General features: G+C 43.5%; 1 protein-coding gene across 2 annotated transcripts; it reads right to left on the bottom strand.

Moving 5' to 3' along the window:
* Window positions 1-376: 376 nt before the first annotated feature.
* Fus (FUS RNA binding protein) lies at window positions 377-14,357 on the bottom strand. 2 transcript variants are annotated; one of them, XM_021196566.1, is made up of 15 exons: window positions 14,265-14,357; window positions 12,475-12,499; window positions 12,193-12,347; window positions 10,597-10,741; window positions 10,264-10,451; window positions 9,802-10,018; window positions 8,136-8,170; window positions 6,643-6,675; window positions 5,119-5,222; window positions 4,166-4,295; window positions 2,585-2,686; window positions 2,331-2,454; window positions 1,106-1,206; window positions 839-983; window positions 377-609 (listed from the first exon to the last, which is right to left on the bottom strand). In XM_021196566.1, exons 1-15 carry the CDS (start codon window positions 14,275-14,277, stop codon window positions 570-572), a joined length of 1,557 nt encoding a protein of 518 aa, XP_021052225.1. In that variant the 5' UTR covers window positions 14,278-14,357; the 3' UTR covers window positions 377-569. The 2 variants fall into 2 exon arrangements, with proteins under 2 accessions (XP_021052225.1, XP_021052233.1); XM_021196574.1 differs by having other exon boundaries at window positions 10,597-10,738.
* Between the last annotated feature and the right edge of the window lie 12,820 nt (window positions 14,358-27,177).

Raw genomic sequence — 27,177 nt, 5'->3', positions numbered from 1 at the left:
GCCCGGCCTGGTGTGAGAGTTCCAGCGAAAGGAAGCCAGTGTGGACGACAGGGAGGGGAGGTTGCTTCCACAGCTTCTGCTGCTGCAGTAGGCTCCACTTCTGCTGGCCTCCAGGTTACTCTGCTACTCCTCTCAGCCCTTCACTGAGTCAGGTCGGGCTGGGCCAAATAAAGGCCAACTAGCCAGTGAGGAGTGCTGCAGAGTTTCAGGCGGCGGCGTATCAGGAAAGAAAAAAAATTACTTTTATCTTACTTCCTGCTAGGTAGGAATAAATTATTCCAATTCTTGCTGTGCAAGACAATTTCTGGGGGATAATACTGCCCCCACATTAATAACATGGACCCGTCCTTCAGAAAGTAAACTGGGGGAACCAGAATTTAACTAAAATGATGGTTTTTAATGGGAACCAGAGATATGGTTACAATTAGGGTAGTCTGACACACACACACACATACACACACCGCCCCACCCCCCAAAAAAATATCCATGAGCGATCCTGAATTGTAAGTTTACAAAATAACAAGGGTAACACTGGGTACAGGAAGAGTTCCAGAACTTCAAGAGGCAGGCTAATATGGCCTCTCCCTGCGATCCTGTCTGTGTTCGCCCCTGAAAGAAAAAGTTATGTTAGATTTAGTGTTACCGAACTACCCAACCCCATGCACACCCTTCAAGTCTCTGCAACAAATGACTTTAAAGCAAAATAGCCTCAAAGACTGGGTTCTGAACTCCTCTTCCTTCCCAAAAATGTAACCAGATAAGCTGTCCTTTCCCAGGGAAACCTTATTTCCTCATAACCTCTGACCCATTTTCTTGACTTTTGTTTTGACTTACTCACCTGGAGTCCATCTTGCCAGGGCCAAAACCGCCTCTGTCCCCACCACCCCGGCCCCCTCTGAAGCCCCCACGGTCCCCGCCTCGGCCCCGGTAGCCGCCCCGGTCATATCCTCCTCTGCCTCGTCGATCATCTCCATAGTTTCCCCCTAGAAAAAAGAAAGTCATGTTATCATCTTCAATTCTTCTACCTTCCCCCCCATGACCTTTGCAAATCTCAAGTGTGGGACTCTTTCTGGACCTCTCAATTCCAGCTCTGCTCCCTTCTTACCCATATGCGAGCCTCCTGGTCCCCCTCCTGGGCCATCTGGCTTAGGTGCCTTACACTGGTTGCATTCATTTCTCCAAGAGAAGTTCATGTTCTCACATGTACTAAAGAAATGAAAGGCAATTTGTAAGAGGTACAATTGAATTAACAAGACTTCAAAAGCTAGTTTCTCACCAAGAACTGAAACAAGTTATTATTAAACCTAAACAACTACCTTTCAACCTTTCCACACTTTAAGTTAGCCACAGCTCAGATGTCAACACAAAGCTTCAGTAATTCATGTTTGAAATCAAGTCTCCCTCCACTGTGATCTACACATGATCACATCATCTTTCTGTCCAGCACATCCACGCTGCCTGCACTATCTACCCACTTCAAATCTCAGTTTATAGGTCTTATCTTAGTATCTAGTATTTGTGGTTTGAATGGCAATTTGAGGCTTAGGCCCATGTTTGAATACTGGGTTCCCAGATGGTAAGGATTAGGAGGTGGGCTAGGGGGCTGACTTCAAAAGCCCAGGTACTGTCTGAAGATGAGTTCTTGGCTATTTCCCCCTTGCCATGTGTGCATGCCTGCTCAGCTCCATTCTCCCAACCACTAAGGTCATGGACTCCACCCTCTGAAACTGAGCCCCAAGGTAAACACTATCCCTTTATAAGTTGCTTTGGTCATGGTGTCTTATCATGGCAATCGGAAATTAAAAACCAGGCAACTGGGGTACAGGCCTTTAACCCCAGCACTTAGGAGGTAGACAGGTGGATACTTTAAGTTCGAGGCCAGCTGGGTCTTTATGGTGAGCTCTAGAACAGCCAGGACCACAAAGAGACAAATAGGGTTCTGTACTTCCTAAGGTTCTAGACATGCACTTGGAAAGATAGTATGTCCAAAGACTAAAAACTAACCTTCCCTAGGCAAACTATAAACTTAATCTTCCATTGACAACATGACCTTGACACTCAGTTTTTAAAAAAAAAAAAAAAAACTTCTGAACTCTTAAAATATTATCAATACCACACAAGAACTTTTGGTTTTGGGGGGATTTTTTTTTTTTTTTTTTTTTTTTTTTTTTTTTTTCCAGACAGGGTTTCTGTGTAGCCCTAGCTGTCCTGGAACTCACTTTGTAGACCAGGCTGGCCTTGAACTCAGAAATCCGCCTGCCTCTGCTGGGATTAAAGGCGTGTGCCACCACACCTGGCTAAGAACTTTTTTAAAAAGCACAATTACTCACGGATTAGGACACTTCCAGTCTCCAGCTCGTTGCTGTCCTCCACCTCCACCACCTCCACTGGGGAATCCTCCACGGCCACCACCACCACTGCCACCTCCTCCATAGCCTCCACGGCCCATGGGTCCTAGTACAGATGAAATCATTAACCATTTCCTTAGTTTGGTTAGCCTACCTCTTCCATAAAATTTATTTTCATCATCTTCTACATTGTGTTCCATAACCTCTTTAAAACCAGAAAAATGTAAAAGACTCACCTCCTCGCCCTCGGCCTCCACGACCATTTCCACCACCTCGATTGAAGTCAGCTCGGCGTGTAGCAAATGAAACTTTAATAGGATTCCCAGAGAATTCTTTACCTAAAGAAGTAACAGTGGGTGATTTAACCAAAACGAAGTATGTATAAAAACCTTTATGGAAGGTCCTGAGTTCAAATCCCAGCAACCACATCGTGGCTCACAACCATCCGCAACGAGATGACTCCCTCTTCTGGTGTGTCTGAAGACAGCTACAGTGTACAGTGTAATAAATAAATAAATCTTAAAAAAAAAAAAAAAAAACCTTTATGGAAACTTACTATTTATTTGTTTGGGACAGGGTTTCACTATGTAGCCCTGGCTGTCATGAAACTCACTATTTGAGCTGACCTCAAATTCAGAGGTCCACCTGCCTCTGCCTCCCAGGGGCTGGAATTAAAGGCACATATCACCATGCCCAGCTTCACTTTTTTTTTTAGATATTTTCTTTACATTTCAAATGTTGTCCCCTTTCCTAGTTTCCCCTCTGAAAATCCCCTAGCCCCTCACCCTCACCCCCAACCCACCCACTCCTGCTTCCTGAACCAGGCATAACCCTACACTGGGGCAGTTCACAGGATCAAGAGCCGCTCTTCCCATTGATGACCGACTAAGCCCACCCTCAGCTACATATGCAGCTGGAGGCATGAGTCTCTCCATGTTTTCTCTTTGATTGGTGGTTTAGTCCCAGGGAGCTCTAAGTCACTGGTTAGCTCATACTGTTGTTCCTCCTAGGGGGGTAATTTAACTTTTAAAAGTGAGAATTGTTTTTCTGGGTTTTTTTTTTTTTTTTTTGGTTTTTCAAGACAGGGTTTGTCTGTATAGCCCTGGCTGTTTCTGGCCTTGAACTCAGAAATCCGCCTGCCTCTGCCTCCCGAGTACTGAGATTAAAGGCGTGCGCCACCAAGCCCAGCCAAGAATTGTTTTTTACAAGTAGCTATAAAGGTTTTGGGGCTGGCACATGCCTTCAATGCTAGCATTCGAGATGCAGAGGCAGATCTCTAGCTTGAGACCAGCCAAGGCTATACAGAGAAACCCTATCCCAAAAGACAGAGGTTAGGGAGGGAGGCAGTATAATATAGAAGGGTCTGATTTAGAACTCTAGCACCATACAAAAAAGGGAGATAACTTGGCATGAGTGCCACCAAGCCTGATGACCGATGTTCAATCACATGGTAGAAGGAATTTATCTGATGGTTTGCTCACTGACCTCTGTACTTATATGCCATGGCATGTACATGCCCACCCATGTACACAATAAATGCTGAGACCTGCAGATCCAAAACACTTAAGAGATTCAAAAGATCTAATAAGACTGTCTTCTTGGAAAGATGTATATAATACTAATGGGACACAAACAAAAATAAAACCACGCCAAGATGGCTCAGCAGGTAAGTGCTTGATGACAAGCCTGATCACTCAAGTTCCATCCCTATGAACCATGTAAAAGAACCATACCTGCAAGTCATTGTCTTTCCATACACACACACACACACAAAACCTGCTTCCCTAACCCAACCACCCACCCTTTTTGATACATACCATCAAACCAGTCGATAGCTGCTTTAGCAGAAGGTGGATCATCAAATGAAACTGTTGCCTCACCCTTCAACTTGCCAGTTTCCCTATCTGTGTACAAATTAATCATAGGCTGTCCAGTTTTCTTGTTTGTCTGAACAACAAAAAAAAATAGCGATTTTTACATGACACATGCAAGTCTTGGCCTAGTACTTGCATATAGCCTACATACAATTCACTGTACTCCCTTAATATTTCCATAGGCTATGGATGTACTCAGTGGATACAGTACTTTCTCTGCCACAATTCACAGGGCTCAATCTCCAGAAAGGCACCAAAACTTCACAGTACTTACAATAATACCTAAATAGCAATGTTATGTAGTTGTTTTGTTATACTGTTTTAACCTGGACAAATTCAAAGTAAACACACCTGATCTAAAGTTCTATCTATAAATGCAGAGCCTGTAGAAACCAAACCTCCATCTTTCCCCTAACTCTTATTCCAAACTTTGGCTCCCCTCTTCCCAATTACTTTTCCTGTTGTGTAACTTAAATCTAGCCATGGTTTACACAGTCTTTGAGCAAGCTCTTCATCAGATGTTATCTTTCTGTGGTTTCTTCTTAAAAAGCAACAACTAAATGTTGCTAGATAAAGACAGCAACAACCATTGGTTTGCTAGCTTTTAAGAGGTATATACTTAAAATCCCAATATTCCACTGAATTTTATCTTTTGAGACAGGCACTACAAAATCTTAGCTTTTCTGGATCTCATATAGCCCAGGCTAGCCATGAACCTAGGTCAGAGATCACCTGTCTCTGCTGGGAACAAACAGATTAAATGTATTTTTGAAAAAAGGATTATACTCTAATCTCAAAAAAATGCCAAGAAGATTGTTTTTACTATCCAGAATCACCAAGACTTGTTTCTAATGGCATGAAGTCTAAGAGCCTGTAATACCGTTAAGAGGAAGTACCTTAATAATTCCAATCTGCTTGAAGTAATCAGCCACAGATTCAATTGTAACATTCTCGCCTAGGCCTTGCACGAAGATGGTATTGTTGTCTGAATTATCCTGTTCTGCTTGTTCAACACATAAAAGTTTTGAAGAACAAAAGGAAAGACAAAAGTTAGCCAGGTATACCAACCATATATATGTACTTTTTTTTTTTTTGGTTTTGAGACAGGGTTTCTCTGTGTAGCCCTGGCTGTCCTGAAACTTTGTAGACCAGGCTGGCCTCAAACTCAGAAATCCACCTGCCTCTGCCTCCGGACTGCTGGGATTAAAGGTGTGCACCACCACGCCTGCTATATATGTACTTTTAAAGCTTTCAAGAGAAATGCTCAAGATTCTTATCAGTTACACAGTATCTTATTAGATAATCCAAAACAATCTATATTTAAATATCTACTTCCTTCAAAAATTTTACATTTACTCTCATTACTGTCTTTGAAACACTAACACCCAATATAAAAACCAGTTTCCAAACTTTCATTTCTAGACTCGTTAGTTAAACAAAAAAAAAAAAAAAAAAAACTTTTCATGCCAGGGCATGGTGGAACACTCCTCTAATATCATCACTCAGGATGCAGAGACAAGTGGATCTCTGAATTTTTTTTAAAGATTAATTCTATATGTGAGTATACTGCCTGCTGTCTTCAGACACATCAGAAGAGGGCATCAGATCCCATTACAGATGGTTGTGAGTCACTGTGTAGTTGCTGGGATTAGAACTCAGGACCTCTGGAAGAGCAGTCAATGCTCTTGACTGCTGAGCCATCTCTCCAGCCCCAGATCTCTGAATTCTAAAAACAGCCTGGTCTACATAGTTCCAAGACAGCCAAAGCTATGTAGAGATCCTCAAAATAATTAAGATGATTTTAACTAAAAATCAAAAGAAAGGAATGAGACCAATTTCCCATTCAAATGTAGTACAGCAATAGGATACCATCAAAAAACATCTAGTAAAGTGGTTCCCTTACACATCTTTCAGTCTGGTCTTTTTATCCACCTAATGGTATTCAACAGTTTAAATTTGTGCATTTCTTTGTTTTGGTTTTTAAAACTGAGTTTAATTTCTCTGTATAGCCCAGGCTGTCGTGGAACTAGCTCTGTAGATATGAACTCAAGAGATCATCCTGCTAGGAATAAAGGTGTGAAGCATCACATCTGGCCGGGCAGTGGTGGTGCATGCCTTTAATCCCAGCACTTGGGAGGCAGAAGCAGGTGGATTTCTGAGTCATACAGAGAAACCATCTCCAAAAACCAAAATAAAAAAAGTCTGGATTAGTTATTTGCAGACTTAAAACACCATCAACTTTAAAAGAACAACTCTCAAGCAAGACCCACAACTTACTAGAAACAATACCAGACTGAATTCTAAACTTCCAGATCCAGTGTTTCTTGATTTATATAGCCCCTCCCATCACTCTTCACTTTTGCATTATTTTTGTTTCAAAGAAAATCCAAGTGAATACTGTACAAAAACCATGGGCTTACCAGAATCATGACGAGACCCTTGATCCCGAGGACCTTAGTTACATGAAAAAAAAAAAGAAAACAAAAACAAGGAAAAGGAGCCATTAGCTAATAGGAAAGGACAGGTAAGGCAACAAATAAACATCAAACGCAAATTTTTGGAATGTATTAGGTAATTGCTTCCAGCCTCTCTCCAAACCCTATCCTGAGGCCTTCCCAGTGGAGAAAATTCTAGACGGAGACAAGGGCCTCTTAAGATCTGTTACTTTGGATCCCCATAGATAATGCCACACACTTCAAGAAAATGCTGTTTTCCCCCAGCTAGGGCTGGGAAATGTCCTCAGCACAGATGGGGGTAGGGGCATTAGTAATTCTTTTAAATTAACCAACCAACTCATACATAACTTGGCCCTATTCTCTCACAAGAGAAGCATAAGAAGCTCAACACCAGCAATGTGAAGTGCATCCATCCAGTTTCTCCAAACTTTTACACCAAAGACAACCCTTGTAGAACAATTTTTAATTTCATCTTGAAAACCATTCTTAACCATGTTGTTTCCCCAAAGCAACATGAAAATAAGAAACGTACATAGTAGCTACTATTGTATTTTAAAAGCATGTCCCAGGGAACAGACCAGAAATATTTTCATAATACAGCCTATTTTTTTCCAGACACCATCTTTAACCAATGTTTATCTAAATTCACCATATAAAAATATTGTACCTGTACACAATGACACCTAAGTCATGAACCCAAGCCTTTGGCTTTAAGTGTTTAGACAAATCAAGAAACCATTTTGTTAAACAAACCAGAAAAGTTCCAGCTTACTAGGAGACTTCTCAAATTTGCCATTTTTTTCCATGAATTCAAGTTTGTGCTGTTTAAAACCTGGTTATTTCCCATGAGCAACACACTCAAGATCTTTCTTGTAGTCCACACCTTCCTTCCCGGATCTAGTTCCTATATATTTGTCTGAGTACATATGTAGAATTGCATTGACATCACTATTTAATATAAATATATATACACCAACTTTACCATCCTCAGGGCAGGGCACTATTTCATGTCCCTCTCCCTAAATTAAAACATTTGGGAGGTTGTGTATACATATACACACACGCACGCACGCACGCACGCACGCACACCTTGGACAGACTGAGCAAAAGGATCCTAAAGCCAAGTTGGCACCACATGTTCCAGAACATTCCCCAGTTGCCCATGATGGTGTGGTCACTAAGTGCTAGATGTGGCAACACCCACCAAGAGGCCTACTAAATAATACTATTAACTTGTGTAAAACCAATTTAGTAACATAACAGACTGCCAAGAGCTTATCCCTGCTGGCCTCCAGGTTAGCACACATCTGGCAGCAGGCATTCTACCCCACCCCTTCTGGAGGTGGCTACAGACACTTTAGAAACCTTTGACACTTAACACGCTAAGACATCTGCAAATGAACAATCAGACAAAGCATTGCTGGGAGTTGGGAATTTTGGAAACTCTGTTCACTTACCACCAAATTTATTGAAGCCACCACGGTCACTTCCGCTGGAGAAGACAAGTTAGAAGAAAGGACATGAAGCTTCCAACGGCTACAAAAGGTTTTTTGGGTTTTTGTTTTGTTTTGTTTTGTTTTGTTTTTTTGGGTTTTGTTTTAATATTCCCCAAACATAGGTTGTTGTTTTGGGAAGATTCAAGTGACTACTAAAATATACCTTCCTGACCACCCTTGTCTGACCTTTGAGCTTATCACACACACGTGTGCAATTCCTCAGACACAGTTAAGGATTTTACTTTAAAAAGTTGTTATCTATATCCTCTGGAGAAAAAAAAAAAGCTCATTTCCTTGGTTGTTCTTCTGACGTAGATGTTTTTTCCTCTTGTAGCAAGTGGTGGACAACCCAGCAGTTGGTTTAAAAGATCTACCCCAAATTTCCCATAAGACATTTCACACCAGGCCCTGAGATAGCCCTGAACACGTGATTTTTTTCATTGTTTTGTTTTGTGGTTTTTGCTTTGAAAGCAGCAAGCAGACCCAACCCCATTCCATAAAAAGTCATAACCAAAGGCAATGTCCCCTTAGAGCAAGACAAACTCAGCTAAGCCCTAGCCTAACTACTGAGCTGTTTTTAAATCACCCTTCACCCCCGGGGTCACCCCTTCTACACTGTGAGAAGAGCGGAGTATTTTGCAATGTCACCTTTCATACCTGTGGCACATAAAATGCAGAGCAAGTTAACAGTCACATAACAGTTGTTTTTTCTTTTTAAAGTTTTGCATTAAACACACGCACACAACAAGAGTCTTTCATAGTTTTGCATGGTTTTGAGAATGCCCCCACCCACCTCTGAATACTTACCATGTACAAACTACCTACTTTCTTCAAAAAACCTACTTTCTTCTAAAAAAGAAATACCACTGACATTTTCCCCTTTTCAAGGGAAATAATAAAAGGTCCCTTCAAAGTCACCAACAGATTTGACAAACTGTTTTAACATCAAATCTAAGGTTTTACTTCAACTAGAAGAGATTCGGTTGGACAAGTTGATTTGATGTTTGACCAAGAAAGGTAAACAGTGGATTGAGAAAGCAGAATACCACTGTAAGAATACCCTGAAAGTCTGCACACTTCCGTCAGAAGACCCCATAAATGAACCAAGTCACACACAGAATCATAGTCAAATTAGTGCAAATCAGGCTCGTGATTCAAGTAACTACAGAATATAGATGAGTAAATAGCCAATTCCTAGAGGCTGAGGTCAAGTTAGCCATTACCAACTCCCTTGGAAGCCACGTGGGAATACACAGAACAAGTTTCCCTAATATTTCCCAGGAATAGAACAGGTTTCCCCTGCAAACAAGTCTTTACTCCCAAGTTTCTTGCCTGAGATAACAATGACTTCAATCCATATGTATCTGTGTATATTCTTTTTCTTTGGAAATAAATACACCAATACCCAAATCTCTACTCAGAGCTACAAATGAGATTTTTGGCTCCGAAGTTCTCACAAGAACATAATAGGAATGAATGAATATACAAAGAAACACTATTGGCCACAAACTGAACCCCTTACATAATGCCCAGAGAACAATACTAACCATGCACTAGGGATTGACTTCAAGGGAAATCCATGCAACATTCCCCACTGAAGGTACTCCCTGGCTCATGAGACACCTACCCCATGCCGCCTCTGCCTCCTCGGCCACCTCCACGGCCTCTGGGTTCATAGCCACCACTGCTTCGGTTGTAACCACCTCCACCGCCCCTGCCACGGCCCCCACGATCCTGCTGGCCTCCCCCGTAGCCACCACCGCCGCCACCACTCTGGTCCTGATTGCCATAACCACCACCGCCACCGCCGCCACTCATAGAGGACTGATCTTGGCCATAGTTGCCTGTAAGGTAAACAAAAGAATGCTTTTTAATGGAGGAGGGGTGCTTAGTAGACATGTATGCTTAGCACACACAAATTTCTTGTTTCAGTTCTCAGCAACCAAAGTGAAGGGATGTGAAGTATCATGGAAAGGGTCAATGGTACCACTAAAAGGACAGTAAACATTAGAAACCTAGTAAACAAGAAAGCCACTATTTTAGGATATGGGCAAATTTGGAGAAGATAGAACTAAAGCTACTTTCTCACCTCCACCACCCCCTCCACCACCTCCACTGCTGCTGTTGTACTGGTTCTGTTGTCCATAACCCTGAGGTGGGTTATAGGAGCTTTGTTGTTGTCCGTAGCTTTGTTGCTGTCCACCATAGCCAGACTGTTGACCATAACCCCCACTCTGGGGTTGCCCATAGCTGCTGCTCTGAGAACTGCCACCATAACTAAATGGAAAACAATGAAAACCACAATTATGATTTGTAAAATGTCGAAGTGCTTTACTTTTAGTCCATTCCCTCTCATTACCCATCTGAGACCCAGCAGCTCATCAACACTTTCTGGCTTTTCCCCTCTCCTATACCACCTTACCTTCCTGAGGTGCTGCTAGGAGCTGGCTGCTGGCCATAGCCAGGGTAGGAGGACTGCTGCCCATAAGAAGATTGGGAACTTTGACTGCTGCCATAGCCTCCAGTGGAACCATATCCCTGGGGAGCTGACTGAGTTCCATAGCCTGCTACAAAGAAAAGTTGTAAGTACAATTAAGAAAAAAAGAGCCCAAGTATGTAGTGCTCATTTTTAATCCTAGCATTTGGGAGACAGAAGCAGATCTCTGTTCAGTGTGAGGCCAAACTGGTCTACATATCCAGTTCAGGTCAAACACAGCTATATAATGAGAAAAGAGGGAGACAGGGCAAGAATTAGCTTAGGGGAAAAAAATACACTTCCTGATTTTTAAAAATTTTTTCATCTTGAAACAAACCTAGCCCAATGTTTCATGGTGATTCTCAAAATCAAGAAACTATCTCAAGCAAAAGGGGAGTGAGCTAGAGATGTTATTTCAGCTGACCATGTTTATTTAGCATACATACAAGTTCATTTGATCTTCAACAGGCCAAGTACTGTGACACATGCTTTTGCTCCCAACGCTCGGAGGCAGGAAAATCAGAAGGCTCAAGGCCATCCTCAAATATGTAGGCAAGTATCTGGCCAGTCTCAGCTGCTAGGTCATCTCTGCACCCACCTACCCAATCCTTTATGACAGGTCTCACAGAATTCAAGCTGCCTCAACTTCTAAATTAGCGGTTCTCAACCTGTCAGGAGAGACCTCTTTCTTTGAACATATCTGATACCATTAACAGTATATAAAGTAGCAAGGAAAATAATCTTATAGTTGGGGGTCACACAACATGAGGAATTGTATTAAAGGGTTATAGCTAATTCCATGTAATGGAAGGTTGAGAACCAGTCCTCAATGAACAAGACCTTGACATCCTCCACCTCCACATCCCAGGTACTGAAATTACAGCAGCATTCCACATCTTCCAATTTCACTAATATCACTTTTAATAAAGGTTCAATTCCATTCTATCTACCCTAAATCTAGGCACCTGTGCCACACAAAAGATTCCTACAAACTGCATTTTAATCTGTTTTTGTTTTTAAGACAGAGTTTCTGTGTAGTCCTGGCTGTCCTGGAACTCACTTTGTTCCAGGCTAGTCTCCAACTCAAGATTCAAGAGATCCCCCTGCCTCTGCCTCCCGGAGTGCTGGGATTAAAGGTGTGTGTGTGTTGTGTGTGTGTGCGCGCCACCACTCCTGGCCCTACCTACATTTTTAATGTGCTCATATGAACAGAAAAATGTTTTGCCCTTGTGAAGTAAAAATGGCACCACCTCTATGAATCACAAGTGTCAGCCCAACTTCAAAAATTTCCAAGCAGACCATTTCCTTCCTTCCTATCCAACATCCTAAACTGGTTCTCTTTAGCAAACTTGCTTTTTCATAAAAATAGTAAGCAGGGAGAAAATAAATAGTCCAAAATAGAATCAATTACAAACCAGTATTTTTGTTTGAAAAGACTGACGACAAAATTTTAGGGAAAATGTGGGAATTTCAGTATTGTTCAGGTTTAAGAAAAGTTAACATTTATAAAGAAATGAATTTGTGTTCTACTAAGAAACTCACTGTTTTGGGTCTGTCCGTAAGAAGAACCATAGCTGCTCTGGCCGTATCCTGAAGTGTCAGCTGACTGGCCGTAACCACTGTAACTCTGCTGGCCATAGGGCTGATTGCTCTGTTGGGAGTAGCCCTGCCCAGGCTGGGTAGGATAGGCCCCATAGCTAGAAGAAAACAGACCAGTAATCTTCAACTGAAAGAATAAGAAAAGCATACAGAAATACATAAAACTCAAGTTAGATTAATCACCCTTGCTGTCTTGTAGCTCCAGACCAGGAACAGTATACTCACCTTTGAGTTGCTTGTTGGGTATAGTCTGTAAAAGAAAGGAAAGAAAAAGGTCAATTTTAGTTAAGAATGGAATAGAAATAAATTCTTCAACTTTTATACTAGGCACTCCAGATGAAACAAATCTACAAAAAATGTCATTGCAAAAACAGGCGTAAGTTAGCCTCATGAGACACCAGTTATGAGTAACACAAAATGAAAATAGTCAAGTTTTATTACAAAAAACAAGGAAAGCACAAATTTCTAGACACCAAGAAGTCTTTTGTTCTGGGTAGAGCCCAGGGCTTGCTTGGGTCACCCTAAGCAAGCTATCACTGAGCATCACAGCCACGAAGAGTTCTGTGGATGGACTGGCTCTATATTTATATTCTTGAGGCAGGGTTTCTCTCCATAGCCCCAATTGTTCCAGAACTCGCTCTGTAGACCAGGATGGCCTAGAATTTAATACATACAAAGCTCCATCTGCCTCTGCCTCCCAAATGCTGGGATTAAAGATGTCCAACATCATGTCCTTTTTGCCTTTTTCGTTTTTCTGAGACAGAAGTCTCGATTATATACCTATCCCAGAATTCAATATGTAGACCACCTCAAACTCACATAGATCTGCCTACTTCTACCTCTTAGTCCTGAAATTAAAGGTGTGCCACCAAACCTGGCTCAATCTTTAAAAAAAAAAAACCAAAAGACAAACAAACAAAAAACACCTCAAAATACAGATCAGCCCTGACGATTAAAAACCCTCGACTCGGTCTTTCCAAGGCCTGCCACACACACCACATTTTGTATCTTCACAGCAGCTCAACAAGAAAGGTGGTATCACCGGATGTCAAGATTAACTTTGACAGTCAGCACTATTACACAGTTGAGTTCAAGCCCAAGGAAGCAGCTAGAAGAATGGCACGGTGCTCAAGGCTCCCGACGTGTGGCTCCAAATAACTGAATTCCCGCCTACCATGCGCACCCAAAGCAGAGAGCACTTTAAAAAATCTTGAGTAGCTGTAGCTCAGCAGCTCCCTGCAGGAAACCCAAGCTCTGCCCCCGCACTGGAGCAAAACTGACAGCGAGAGGGTGTGGCCTCGGAGAGCGACTCCTCTGACTTCCTGCCTCAGGAAAACTCAACTCTGAAGTGGGAAATTCAGGCCGGGGTCCCCGACTCCGTTGGTCATCCCCCTGCAGTCCTCCCAATCCCACGGACCCGCGAGCCAGCCGTGAGCTTCCGCTCCCGCCGGGCAGCCACGGAGGCGGGAAGAGGAGGCCCCGCCCCTTCCCAAGGGACCCAGTGAGCAGGGCGAGGCCAGTAGCAGGCCAGATGCCTTCCGGCGAGGGTCTCGCGACAAAAAACCCGGACCGACTCCTGGAGGGCGGGCGGGGGGGGGGGAGGGCCGCGGCGAGAAGGGGGAGGGGCCAGAGGAGCGCGTGCGCGGACCAAGTGCCCGGATGCAGCACTGCGACAAAGCGAGGCCGGGAAGGGAGGGAGGGGGTGGGGCAAGGCTGCGGAGACCCAGAGCTCCCTCACCCCGTCACCCCACGTCGCCGGGCAGCGTCCCTCTCAACACTCGACCCAAGCGGCCGGGCCAGGAGAGAAAGCCCACGGTCTCCGCGCCAAAGGCGCCAGGGGAGCCAAACAAAATGGCGACACCGCCCTCCCCTTCCCTCCGCCCGCCGCTTCCCGCCAGAGGTGCGGGAGCCCACACTCGCCCGCCACCGCAGGCCCAGCCGAAAGCCGAAAGCCTGGCTGCGAGGGAACGAGGCCTCCCAGGGACGCGCCGTCGCCGCCTCGCGCTCCCACATACCGTTTGAAGCCATGTCCGCGCACGCGCGCAGCGCAGGCCGCCAAGCAACGGGGTTCCAGACGACCGCGAAGCGACGCCGCGAGGACTGAGCGGCCCCGCCTCCCGCGCCCTCCTTAAGTACGCCTGCCGCCTACGCGCCACGCGGACGTACCAAGTGGAGCATCGCGAGGGGGGGCGACACGCCCAGGGCCCCACCCCTTCCCGGGGATACGGAGAGCCCAGGAAGACAGAGGATAAAAGGACCTCGCTGCGCACTCAGACTCTCGCACGCGCTTTCTCTTTGCGGCCAATGGCTCTCGTCCGCCGCCCGGGGCTCGCCTTCCACAGACCTCCACCCCTCTGGAGGCAGAATGGTACGACCCGGCCTCCCGCTAGGGGCGGTGCCAGGGCCCTGCGCCTGAGAGCGGAACTGTGTAGTCAAGGCCTGGAGTCTCTGGGTGTGGGAACCGAAATCCTTCCGACCGGCCCCGCGGCTGGGCCCCACTTTCACTGGGGAGGACATGCTTTCGCTTGCCCTGACCTATCAACTGAGTCAAACGCAGCGTCGCTCTGGTCCTCCACATTCTCTCCTGACAGCACATTGATCAGTCTCGTTTTTCACTTAGAAATGCCTTGGTTTGCTGCTCTTTAGACCTTAACAAGGTTTATAGATTGTGACGTTTAACCTGTAAGATGAGCTTTAGTCTGAACCCCATGGCCCTAGTCTGGTTCAACACTAACACATATGTATACAATTTAGGAGACTTCAAACCGACAATTCCCGTCCCCCCCCCCTTTTTTTTTTTTTAATTTGACCTCTCAGTGCAGCTCAGTTGATCTCGAATCCTTGGTCCTATTTGCCTTAGCCCTGTGCATTCTGGAATTACAGTCGTCCTGGTTTTCCCCCCATCATCATCTTGTAAAGAAATCTGAGGAATGTAGCTTAATGATAGAGCGATCGCTTAGCCTGTGCATGACCCTGAGTACAGTCCCTGAGCTAGGCAGAGGTGGAGGGGAGTTGGATCTTATGAGAGCAGTGGGCGGCTAGACTAAGAAGGAGAATGAGTTCGAGGCAGTTCAGGGTCAGACCTTCTGATCTTTAAAGTCTAAGTCTGTGGAACTACAAAATGCTTCTTGGTTAAAGGGAATGATTGAAAGCATTTAAAGGCATGTACACTTTTTGTCAGTTCAAGGACAAAACGAAATTCAAGGGGGTTGGAGAGACAACTGATCTAGAGAAAACACAGGTTCAATTCCTAGTACCCGTATGTGGGCAAACAACCAACTGTAATTCCAATTCCAGGGACTCTCGGGGCACAGAGATTGGGTAATTCATTTTGCAATGAGTCGGTTAGGATGGGTTAGGAAATGACATTTCTACTGGGAGTTTACCAAGTGGATAAGAACAAAAAGGGCCAAGCTTGACTGAGAGCCTGCTCTGTGAAGCCACTTTAGCTGTATCCTGAGATGGGGCATTGGAGAAAAGATAGACTTTGTCCTTATCTTAGAAACCCTTGCTGACTTGGGAAGCAGAGGCAGGCGGATTTCTGAGTTCGAGGCCAGCCTGGTCTAAAAAGTAAATTCCAGGACAGCCAAGGCTACACAGAGAAACCCTGTCTAAAAAAAAAAAAAAAAAGAAAGAAAGAAAGAAAGAAAGAAAGAAAGAAAGAAAGAAAGAAAAAGAAAAAGAAAGAAAGAAGAAAGAAAAAGAGAGAAAGAAAAGAAAGCCTCAAAGAAGAAAAAAGAAAAAAAAGAAAAAGAAAAGAAAAAAGAAAAGAAAGCCTCGCTGGCCCACAGAACAGTGTGGAGACATGGCAAGAAGCAGGCTGGGGACAGGCAGGCAAGCAGGCCTCCTCTAGACTGTCGCTTGTCTGAAGATTGCCTTCCTCCTGGATGCAAGGAAAAAAATAGGGATTGGATTTTACTCAGCCATGTGAAGGTCCTGCAGTCAGTATTGGACAGTCCTATCTCATATCAATCAAAACAAGAATAAGTCAGATGTGATGGCTCAGTAGGAGGCTGAAGTAGGAAGCCTGCCATGAGTTCAAGCCCAGCTTAGACCTTAAAGTGAGTTCTACCCAGCCTAGGTTAGAGTAAGATCCTTTTTTTTTTTTTAAATATTTATTTATTTATTTATTATATGTGTGTACACTGTAGCTGTCTTCAGACACTCCAGGAGAAGGCATCAGATTTTTGTTATGGATGGTTGTGAGCCACCATGTGGTTGCTGGGATTTGAACTCAGGACCTTTGGAAGAGCAGTCGGTGTTCTTAACCACTGAGCCATCTAACCAGCCCAAGATCCTTTTTTTTTTAAAACACTTTTTTTTGGTTTTTTTTGTTTTGTTTTTTTGAGACAGGGTTTCTCTGTATAGCCCTGGCTGTCCTGGAACTCAGTCTGTAGACCAGACTGACCTCGAACTCAGAAATCCACCTGCCTCTGCCTCCCAAGTGCTGGGATTAAAGGCGTGCACCACCACGCCCGGCTTAGAGTAAGATCCTTGAAAAAAAAAAAAAAACAAATATGAGAAAAAGAGAGAGCACACTGTAGATCTATTGTATTATGTAATTTTTTCATTTGTAAACCACCTTTTGGGGGATGGGGGGAGACAGAGTTTCTCAGTGTAGCCCTAGCTGTCCTGGAACTCACTCTGTTAGAACAAGCTGATGTTGAACTCAGAGCTCCTCCTGCCTTTGCCTCCCAAGTACTAGGATTAAAGTTGTGTACCACCACAACCTGCCTTGTAAATCGCCTTTAACTGGGCCTCACCATAATAAGTATAAATAAGTATTTTTAAAAAAATTGCTGGCCAGTGGTGGCACACACCTTTTTCTTTTTTAAAATATTTATTTATTATATGTAAGTACACTGTAGCTGTCTTCAGAGACTCCAGAAGAGAGCATCAGATTTCGTTACAGATGGTTGTGAGCCACCATGTGGTTGCTGGGATTTGAACTCAGGACCTCTGGAAGAGCAGTCAGCACTCTTAACCTCTGAGCCATCTCACCAGCCCCCGGCACATACCTTTAATCCCAGCACTTGGGAGGCAGAGGCAGGCAGATTTTTTAGTTTGAGACCAGCCTGGTCTACAGAGTGAGTTCCAGAACAGTCAGGGCTACACAGAGAACCCTGTCTCGAAAAACAAAAAAATAATAATTAAAAAAATTATAGCAAGGTGATGGTGGCACAGGCCTTAATCCTAGCATAGACAGGTAGATCTCTGTGAGTTTGAGGCAGGGCTGGAGAGATGGTGCACCTTCTCAGTGTGTAAAGGACCTGGCTTCAATTCCCAGCACATACTTTATGCAGCTCACAACTACCTGTAACTTCAGCTACAGGTAAAAAAATTGGAAAATTGGACCCTGAAGGCACTTGTACACATATGGCACACACAGAGACTCAAACACACACACACACCACACACAAATCAATCTATTTTTTTAAAGGTTTAGGATTTTTTTTTAATTTTATGGGAATGTATGAGAATGTTGAATCCCCTGGAGCTGGAGATTACAAATAGTTGTGACCTGCCATGTGGGTGCTGAGGATTAAACCCTGATCCCCTCTCTGGAGGAGCAGCCAATGCTCTTAACCCATCTCTCTAACCTAATCTTTAATTTTTTTAAATAAATACAATAAGTTAACAATAGACGAAAACAGCTGATGTTGCCCTCTGGCCTCCTGCAAACCTCCCCAATATACAGAGACAGACAGACAGACAGACAGAGGGGAGAGGGGACCAGAGTTTTGCATTGGTTTCCTTTCTCTCATAAATTATTCATATGAAACAATTTTGAACTCCATCTTAAGAAGTTAAAAAGCAGGCCATCAGTAGGTAGAGAGAGATGCCTTCCTCCAGGCCTGGGGACTGAGCTCCATGCCCTGGACACACATGGTAAAAGAGAGAACCAACTCCACACAGTTTTCCTCTGACTTCCATACTCTCACCACAGCATTGACTTAACAACACACACAAAATAAGTAAAAAGAGTTCAAGATTATTCTGAGCTACGTTCAGGCTATTCAAAGCTAGCTAGAACCACAAAGCAGGGGGAGGGAAACTAAGAAAGCAGCTCTGGGTGGTGGCTCAGGTGACAGAGGCAGGAAGACCTCTCTGAGTCCCGGACCAACCTGGAAGTCATGGTGAAAAGAGAGGGTAGAGAACAAGGAAACCTCACTATAAAATCAGAGATAAGGCACAGCTTGTTTCAGTTCACAGAGGGGAATAATGGAGCTTTTTGATTAGTAAGTGGCACTTTTTCTGTTGTTGACAATAGACTAAACGCTGTAGGTCAGTCTGCAAACAATTTGGAAATATTTTGATAGTCATATCAAAATATATCCAACTGTGGAGAAATTGTTGAATTATAGTTTATCAGAAGTTTTGGAAGTTCAGAAGTCATATTGACATATTAATGGCTCAAGAAATTTTTTTTAAGATTTATTTATTTATTATATGTAAGTACACTGTAAGCTGTCTTCAGACACTCCAGAAGAGGGCGTCAGATCTTGTTACAGATGGTTATGAGCCACCATGTGGTTGCTGGGATTTGAACTCAGGACCTTCAGAAGAGTAGTCAGGTGCTCTTACCCACTGAGCCATCTCACCAGCCCGGTTCAAGAAATTTTTAGCCTGAGATAATGCTGCCAAAAACTTGGGAGGCAGAGGCAAGATATCACAGCAGGTTCAAGGCCAGCCTGGTTTACAGACAGAGTTCCGGACCACCCAGTGCTACACAAGACCCTATCTCAGAAACAACACCAAATATATCAAGTCCACTCTCTGGCCGAGAGCTTTCCTGTGTGATTTCTCAGTTGCTAACCACGGACCTCAGGCAGGCATCCTGTCATCGAGGGGTCTCCAGCCCTTCTTTATGCAGCCTTTAAAGATTTATTTATTCATTTCATGTATATGAGTACACTGTAGCTGTCTTCAGATATACCAGAGGAGGGCATCGGATCCCATTACAGATGGCTGTGAGCCACCATGTGGTTGCTGGGAATTGAACTCAGGACCTCTGGAAGAACAGTCAGTGCTCTTAACTGCTGAGACATTTCTCCAGCCCTTATGCAGTCTTTAATGAATATAATAAATTAAATATATATATATATATATATATATATATATTACTATTTTACATTTGTTCATCTAGTGTAGGGGATATGTATTGTATGGGGGATGTGATATGTGTTGTGGGTGAGGTGGGTGAGGTGTGTGTGTGTGTGTGTGTGTGTGTGTGTGTGTGTACATGTGTGTACTTAGCCAGCTTGTGGCAGTCAGTTCTCTTTTTCCACCATGTGGGTTCCAGGGATGGAACTTATGTCACCAGACTTAGCTTCAAGCACCTTTGCTCAAGGAACCATCTTGCCAGCCCATCTGTGTAGTCTTGTTGGTTGGTTGGTTGGTTGGTTTGGTTTGGTTTTTCCAGACAACGTCTCTCTGTGTAGCCTTGGCTGTCTGGAACTTGCTCTATAGACCAGGCTGACCTCAAACCCAGAGATCCACCAGAAACACTTGCCTCTGCCTCCCAAGGGTTAGAATCAAAGGCATGTGTGCTTAAAGTCATTTCTATAGTACTTTCTAGGAATATTATTTAAGGACGTTTCTGAATATTTGACTACATCAAAAAACATAAAAAAAAAACAAAAAAAAAAAAAACAAAACAAAAAACATACTAGGGGGCTGGTGAGATGGCTCAGTGGGTAAGAGCACCCGACTGCTCTTCCAAAGGTCCAGAGTTCAAATCCCAGCAACCACATGATGGCTCATAACCATCCGTAACAAGATCTGACACCCTCTTCTGGAGTGTCTGTAGACAGCTACAGTGTACTTACATATAATAAATAAATAAATCTTTAAAAAAAAAACATACTAATTAAAATATATTAGAAAGTTCCAAGATATAGGGAATTTTGCTCTGGCTTTGTCTTAGGCTGTTTAAGTATTTTCAAAAGCAAAAAGACGTGTGAACCCTGCTTTGCCTAAAGTAACTTGGAAAGGGAAGAGTATTTGACTTCCACTTCCACATTACAATGCATTATCAATGGAAGTCAAGACAGGAACTCAATGCAGGAACATGGAAACAGAAGCCATGGAGGGACACTGCTTACTGGCTTGCCTTCCATGGCCTCCTCAGCCTGCTTTTTTATACAACTCAGGGCCACCTGCCCAGGGTGGGCTGAGCCTTTCCACATGAATCACTGATGCTCCAACTTCCTGACTTACTGAGGTTGTCCCTACAACTTGTCTCAGTTCTGGAAGCTGTGTTAGGCTTCCTATATCTTCAGATAATATTGGTCATTCTTGTATTCCTGATAGGGTTGAAAGACTACTTATAGTTTCATAGCCAACCCAGGCTAATTTACATTGAGAGAACAGATTTGAGGATGGCTTTCAGATGGCGTACTATCTAAAGCCAGGACATAAGTCAAGTGTAGAATTATAAGTCCTTTAATTGGGATAGATGACAGTGTTCTATCTTATTAACAAAGATGATGGACTGGGTGCTAGGTTTATCTTGTACCTTATAAAATACAAAGTGGTGCCGGGCATGGTGGTGCACACCTTTAATCCCAGCACTCAGGAGGCAGAGGCAGGCAGATTTCTGAGTTCAAGGCCAGCCTGGTCTACAAAGTGAGTTCCAGGACAGCCAAGGCGACACAGAGAAACCTTGTCTCGAAAAACCAAAAAAACAAACAAACAAACAAACAAAAAACCAATGTGGTAATAGTTGTGCTCAATTTATATTTGAGAGAAAGGAATTTTTTTAATCTGAACAGAAAGGATGATATGTCTCAGAATTTTCCCTGTCCAGTCACTTTAAATGTTAATCCAACAAGAAGCCTGTGATTGGACAGAGAAAAGGGAGGTGGAGAGAAGAGTTGCAGAGACAGAGACAGAGGAGACAGGTAGGGAGAAGGAAGAAAGATGGAGCAAGAAGAAGCTGATCCAGATTCCGAGTGGCTATAAGTAGTCACGGGTGGCTATAAATATCATAAATGATAGAATAATTGGGATAACTTGTCTAATCTAGGTGGGCAGCTTGTATCATTATCACTTGGCTCTGAAATTATTGTGTGAGCATCTTGTGAATTGAGAATTTTTTGATATGTAAATCTGACTGGTTAATTATAAGCTCCAAGAGTTTGATTTACTGCATTACTGGAATGTGGGACCACCAACCTCAGGGGCTTATGGCTGAGAAGGAACTAGCGGTTCTGAGGCAAGTGAACCAGAGCTGGGAGGACTGCAGTTGGCCGCTGCACGGAGGTAGTTGTGGAGGCAGTAGGGTGAGCGGGCAGAGAGTAGCTGGGCGTAGGCAGGAACTTGCTGTTCTTTTTAATATTTCCCGCAACAAATCATTAACTCAGCAAATGTTCCACAGGCCAACCTCGAGGGCATGGTTCTCAACTGAGATTCCATGTTCCCAAATGCAACTGTCTTATCTCAAGTGGACAAAAATCCAACCTCCTCCCCAGTTTAAGGGGGCTGGGGATGGAGCCTAGGGCTTCTGCAGGCTGGGCGAGCGCTCTTCCAACTGAGATACAGTTACAGTTCTCTCTACCACTCCCCCCCCCCTTTTTTTTTTTTTTTGAGACAGGATCTCACANATATATTACTATTTTACATTTGTTCATCTAGTGTAGGGGATATGTATTGTATGGGGGATGTGATATGTGTTGTGGGTGAGGTGGGTGAGGTGTGTGTGTGTGTGTGTGTGTGTGTGTGTGTGTGTACATGTGTGTACTTAGCCAGCTTGTGGCAGTCAGTTCTCTTTTTCCACCATGTGGGTTCCAGGGATGGAACTTATGTCACCAGACTTAGCTTCAAGCACCTTTGCTCAAGGAACCATCTTGCCAGCCCATCTGTGTAGTCTTGTTGGTTGGTTGGTTGGTTGGTTTGGTTTGGTTTTTCCAGACAACGTCTCTCTGTGTAGCCTTGGCTGTCTGGAACTTGCTCTATAGACCAGGCTGACCTCAAACCCAGAGATCCACCAGAAACACTTGCCTCTGCCTCCCAAGGGTTAGAATCAAAGGCATGTGTGCTTAAAGTCATTTCTATAGTACTTTCTAGGAATATTATTTAAGGACGTTTCTGAATATTTGACTACATCAAAAAACATAAAAAAAAAACAAAAAAAAAAAAAACAAAACAAAAAACATACTAGGGGGCTGGTGAGATGGCTCAGTGGGTAAGAGCACCCGACTGCTCTTCCAAAGGTCCAGAGTTCAAATCCCAGCAACCACATGATGGCTCATAACCATCCGTAACAAGATCTGACACCCTCTTCTGGAGTGTCTGTAGACAGCTACAGTGTACTTACATATAATAAATAAATAAATCTTTAAAAAAAAAACATACTAATTAAAATATATTAGAAAGTTCCAAGATATAGGGAATTTTGCTCTGGCTTTGTCTTAGGCTGTTTAAGTATTTTCAAAAGCAAAAAGACGTGTGAACCCTGCTTTGCCTAAAGTAACTTGGAAAGGGAAGAGTATTTGACTTCCACTTCCACATTACAATGCATTATCAATGGAAGTCAAGACAGGAACTCAATGCAGGAACATGGAAACAGAAGCCATGGAGGGACACTGCTTACTGGCTTGCCTTCCATGGCCTCCTCAGCCTGCTTTTTTATACAACTCAGGGCCACCTGCCCAGGGTGGGCTGAGCCTTTCCACATGAATCACTGATGCTCCAACTTCCTGACTTACTGAGGTTGTCCCTACAACTTGTCTCAGTTCTGGAAGCTGTGTTAGGCTTCCTATATCTTCAGATAATATTGGTCATTCTTGTATTCCTGATAGGGTTGAAAGACTACTTATAGTTTCATAGCCAACCCAGGCTAATTTACATTGAGAGAACAGATTTGAGGATGGCTTTCAGATGGCGTACTATCTAAAGCCAGGACATAAGTCAAGTGTAGAATTATAAGTCCTTTAATTGGGATAGATGACAGTGTTCTATCTTATTAACAAAGATGATGGACTGGGTGCTAGGTTTATCTTGTACCTTATAAAATACAAAGTGGTGCCGGGCATGGTGGTGCACACCTTTAATCCCAGCACTCAGGAGGCAGAGGCAGGCAGATTTCTGAGTTCAAGGCCAGCCTGGTCTACAAAGTGAGTTCCAGGACAGCCAAGGCGACACAGAGAAACCTTGTCTCGAAAAACCAAAAAAACAAACAAACAAACAAACAAAAAACCAATGTGGTAATAGTTGTGCTCAATTTATATTTGAGAGAAAGGAATTTTTTTAATCTGAACAGAAAGGATGATATGTCTCAGAATTTTCCCTGTCCAGTCACTTTAAATGTTAATCCAACAAGAAGCCTGTGATTGGACAGAGAAAAGGGAGGTGGAGAGAAGAGTTGCAGAGACAGAGACAGAGGAGACAGGTAGGGAGAAGGAAGAAAGATGGAGCAAGAAGAAGCTGATCCAGATTCCGAGTGGCTATAAGTAGTCACGGGTGGCTATAAATATCATAAATGATAGAATAATTGGGATAACTTGTCTAATCTAGGTGGGCAGCTTGTATCATTATCACTTGGCTCTGAAATTATTGTGTGAGCATCTTGTGAATTGAGAATTTTTTGATATGTAAATCTGACTGGTTAATTATAAGCTCCAAGAGTTTGATTTACTGCATTACTGGAATGTGGGACCACCAACCTCAGGGGCTTATGGCTGAGAAGGAACTAGCGGTTCTGAGGCAAGTGAACCAGAGCTGGGAGGACTGCAGTTGGCCGCTGCACGGAGGTAGTTGTGGAGGCAGTAGGGTGAGCGGGCAGAGAGTAGCTGGGCGTAGGCAGGAACTTGCTGTTCTTTTTAATATTTCCCGCAACAAATCATTAACTCAGCAAATGTTCCACAGGCCAACCTCGAGGGCATGGTTCTCAACTGAGATTCCATGTTCCCAAATGCAACTGTCTTATCTCAAGTGGACAAAAATCCAACCTCCTCCCCAGTTTAAGGGGGCTGGGGATGGAGCCTAGGGCTTCTGCAGGCTGGGCGAGCGCTCTTCCAACTGAGATACAGTTACAGTTCTCTCTACCACTCCCCCCCCCCTTTTTTTTTTTTTTGAGACAGGATCTCACTAAGTAACTAAGTAACTGACCCAGCACTTGTCATGTAGACCACACTGGACTCAAACTCCCAGAGATCCTCCTGTCTCTGATTCTCAGGCGCTGGGATTAAAAGTGTGCATCAATATGCCTGTGATGGTTTGTATATGCTTGGCCAAGGAGTGGCTCTATTGGAGGTGTGGCCTTGTTGGAGTAGGTGTGTCACTGTGGGTGTGGGCTTTTAATACCCTAGCCCTAGTTGCCCGAAAGTGAGTCTTCCACTAGCCGCCTTCAGATGAAGATGTAGAACTCTCAGTTCCTCCTGTACCATACCTGCCTGGATGCTGCAATGTTCCCACCTTGATGGTACCAGACTGAATCTCTGACCTGTAAGCCAGCCCCAATTAAATCTTGTCCTTTATAAGTCTTGCATTGGGCTGGAGAGATGGCTCAGCGATTAAGAGCACTGACTGCTCATCCAGAGGTCCTGAGTTTAATTCCCAGCAACCATATGGTGGTTCATAACCATCTGTAATGAGGTTCAATGCCCTCTTCTGGTATGTCTGAAGACAACTACAGTGTACTCATATAAATAAAAATAAACAAATCTTTAAAAAAAAAAAAAAAAAAAAAAAAAAAAGACTTGCCTTGGTCATGGTATCTGTTCACAGCAGTAAAACCCTAATGAAGACAACGCCTAGCCTTATTTTGCGTTCCCCAGCTCCTGGTTTTTCAAGACAACAGGGCTTCTCAATGTATCCCTGGCTGTCCTAGAACTCACTCTGCAGACCAAGCTGGCCTTAAACTGTCAGCTTCTTCAACATGCCCAGCCCTTTTTTTTTTCTTCTTTTTTGGCGCGGGGGGGGGGGGTTACTTTGAGACAAAGCCCAGGATATCCTCCAACTTCCTCTGTGGCCAAGGATGACCTTGAACTCATTATCCTCTTGCCTACTTTTTTCATGTGCTAGGATTATAGATGTGGGTCACCACATCTGGTCTGTCTGATTTTTTTTCTTTTTAAGATAGAGTCTTCCTATGTAACTTAGTCCAGCCTGGTACTTATGGCAGACATCCTGCTCTTAGTCTCCTGAGTATTAAAATTACACACATGAGCCACTACTGCCAGATGCCAGATTACACATAATAATATATACATAGAATATAATATTACACATAGTATAATATGATACATAATATAATAATATGTAGTGGCTATTCCTGGTTGTCAACTTGACTATATCTGGAATGAACTACAATCCAGAATTGGAAGGCTCACCAGTGATCCTAATCTGGAGGCTGGGAGATAGAAATTTCTGACTTGGATCTTGGTATGGAGATCTTGAGACATAGTGGCTATGAATTCCAGAAGATTAAGACACGGAGAGCCCCGAGTTCAAGGTCATCTGGGATTAAATGTGTGATCTAGACTACACCTTCTGCTGGAGACCCACATAAGGACATTGGAAGAAGGAAGACTCTCTCCTTTGTCTGCTTGCCATGTGGGACTGACCAACTGCTAGATCCTTGGACTTCCATTCACAGTTGCTACTGACCACTGTTGGGAGTTGGATTGCAGACTGTAAGTCATCAATAAATTCCTTTACTATATAGAGCCTACCCATGATGGCTCAGCAGTTAAGAGCACTGACTGCCCTTCCTGAAGTCCTAAGTTCAAATCCCAGCAACCACATGGTGGCTAACAACCATTCATAATGAGATCTGATGCCCTCTTCTGGGATGTCTGAAGACAATTACAGTGTACTTACATATAATAAATAAATAAATCTTTAAAAAATAAATCTTTAAAATAATAATAATACATCTTATATAATAATTCTTGTTAGCCAGGCACGGTGGCACATGCCTTTAATCCCAGTATTCAGGAGGCAGAGCCAGGCAAATATTTGTGAGTTCAAGGCCAGCCTAGTCTACAAAACAAGATCCAGAATGGCCAGGGCTGTTGCACAGAGAAAACCTGCCTTGAAAAAACAAAATAAAACAAAATACTTGTTATAAAACAAACACTATAGAAAAACTATTCAGATGCACATATGGCTCAATGTACAAGTTCATACCTCTCTACAACCACAAGGGGGCAAAAAGGTCGGCCCTTCCTAACCTTGTTTGTGCCTAGAAGGTGTGAAACTGGGAACGCTTTTTTGGGGATTACCAACAGATTTGTGAATACATATGGATTTCTTTGCTTATATATAAATTAGTTATAGGATGATTATTTTTACAATTAGAATAAGGTTATATTACCAAAAGAAGCTCTTGTTTTTTGTCTTTGTGTGAGCATCTGCTGCACAGTGCTAAAGACTGAGCCCAGGAACTGGTATGTGCTGGCTGAGCACTCCACCACAACACTGCTTTCCCCAGTTACAGTCTTTGTATATTTTTAAAGATGTATTTATTTTTATTTTATGACTTTGAGTATTTTGCCTTCACGTATCCAAGTGCACTGTTTATATGCTGTACCAGTGGAGGCCAAAAATGGAGGGGGTGGGCAGACACATTCCCTAGAACTGGAGTTACAGGTAATTGTGGGTGCTCAGAACCAAACCTGGGCTCCTGAAATAGCAGCCAGTGTCATGACTCCTGAGCCTTCTCGCCCACTCCCACTGGTAAACATTTTTAAATTTGATTCCTATAGTGGCTAATTTTTTCACATTTGAGCTAAGGTCTCACCCTGTAGCCCAGGTGGCCTGGAATTCACACAAATAACCAACATCTACTATGGCATGAGTTACTGAAGGGCCCACAATGCCCCCATTTACCACATCTCCCAGAACAGTTCAGGAAGCTTTCTATACATGGGCCATAGAGTTAGATCTGTTGTGTACTGGTTAGTTTTGTGTCAACTTGACACA

The sequence above is a fragment of the Mus pahari genome, chromosome 1, assembly GCF_900095145.1.
Source record: "Mus pahari chromosome 1, PAHARI_EIJ_v1.1, whole genome shotgun sequence".
In the NCBI taxonomy this organism is placed as follows: domain Eukaryota; kingdom Metazoa; phylum Chordata; class Mammalia; order Rodentia; family Muridae; genus Mus; species Mus pahari.
Note: the sequence above shows the minus strand (reverse complement) of the source record. Positions and strands in the feature narration are given on the sequence as shown.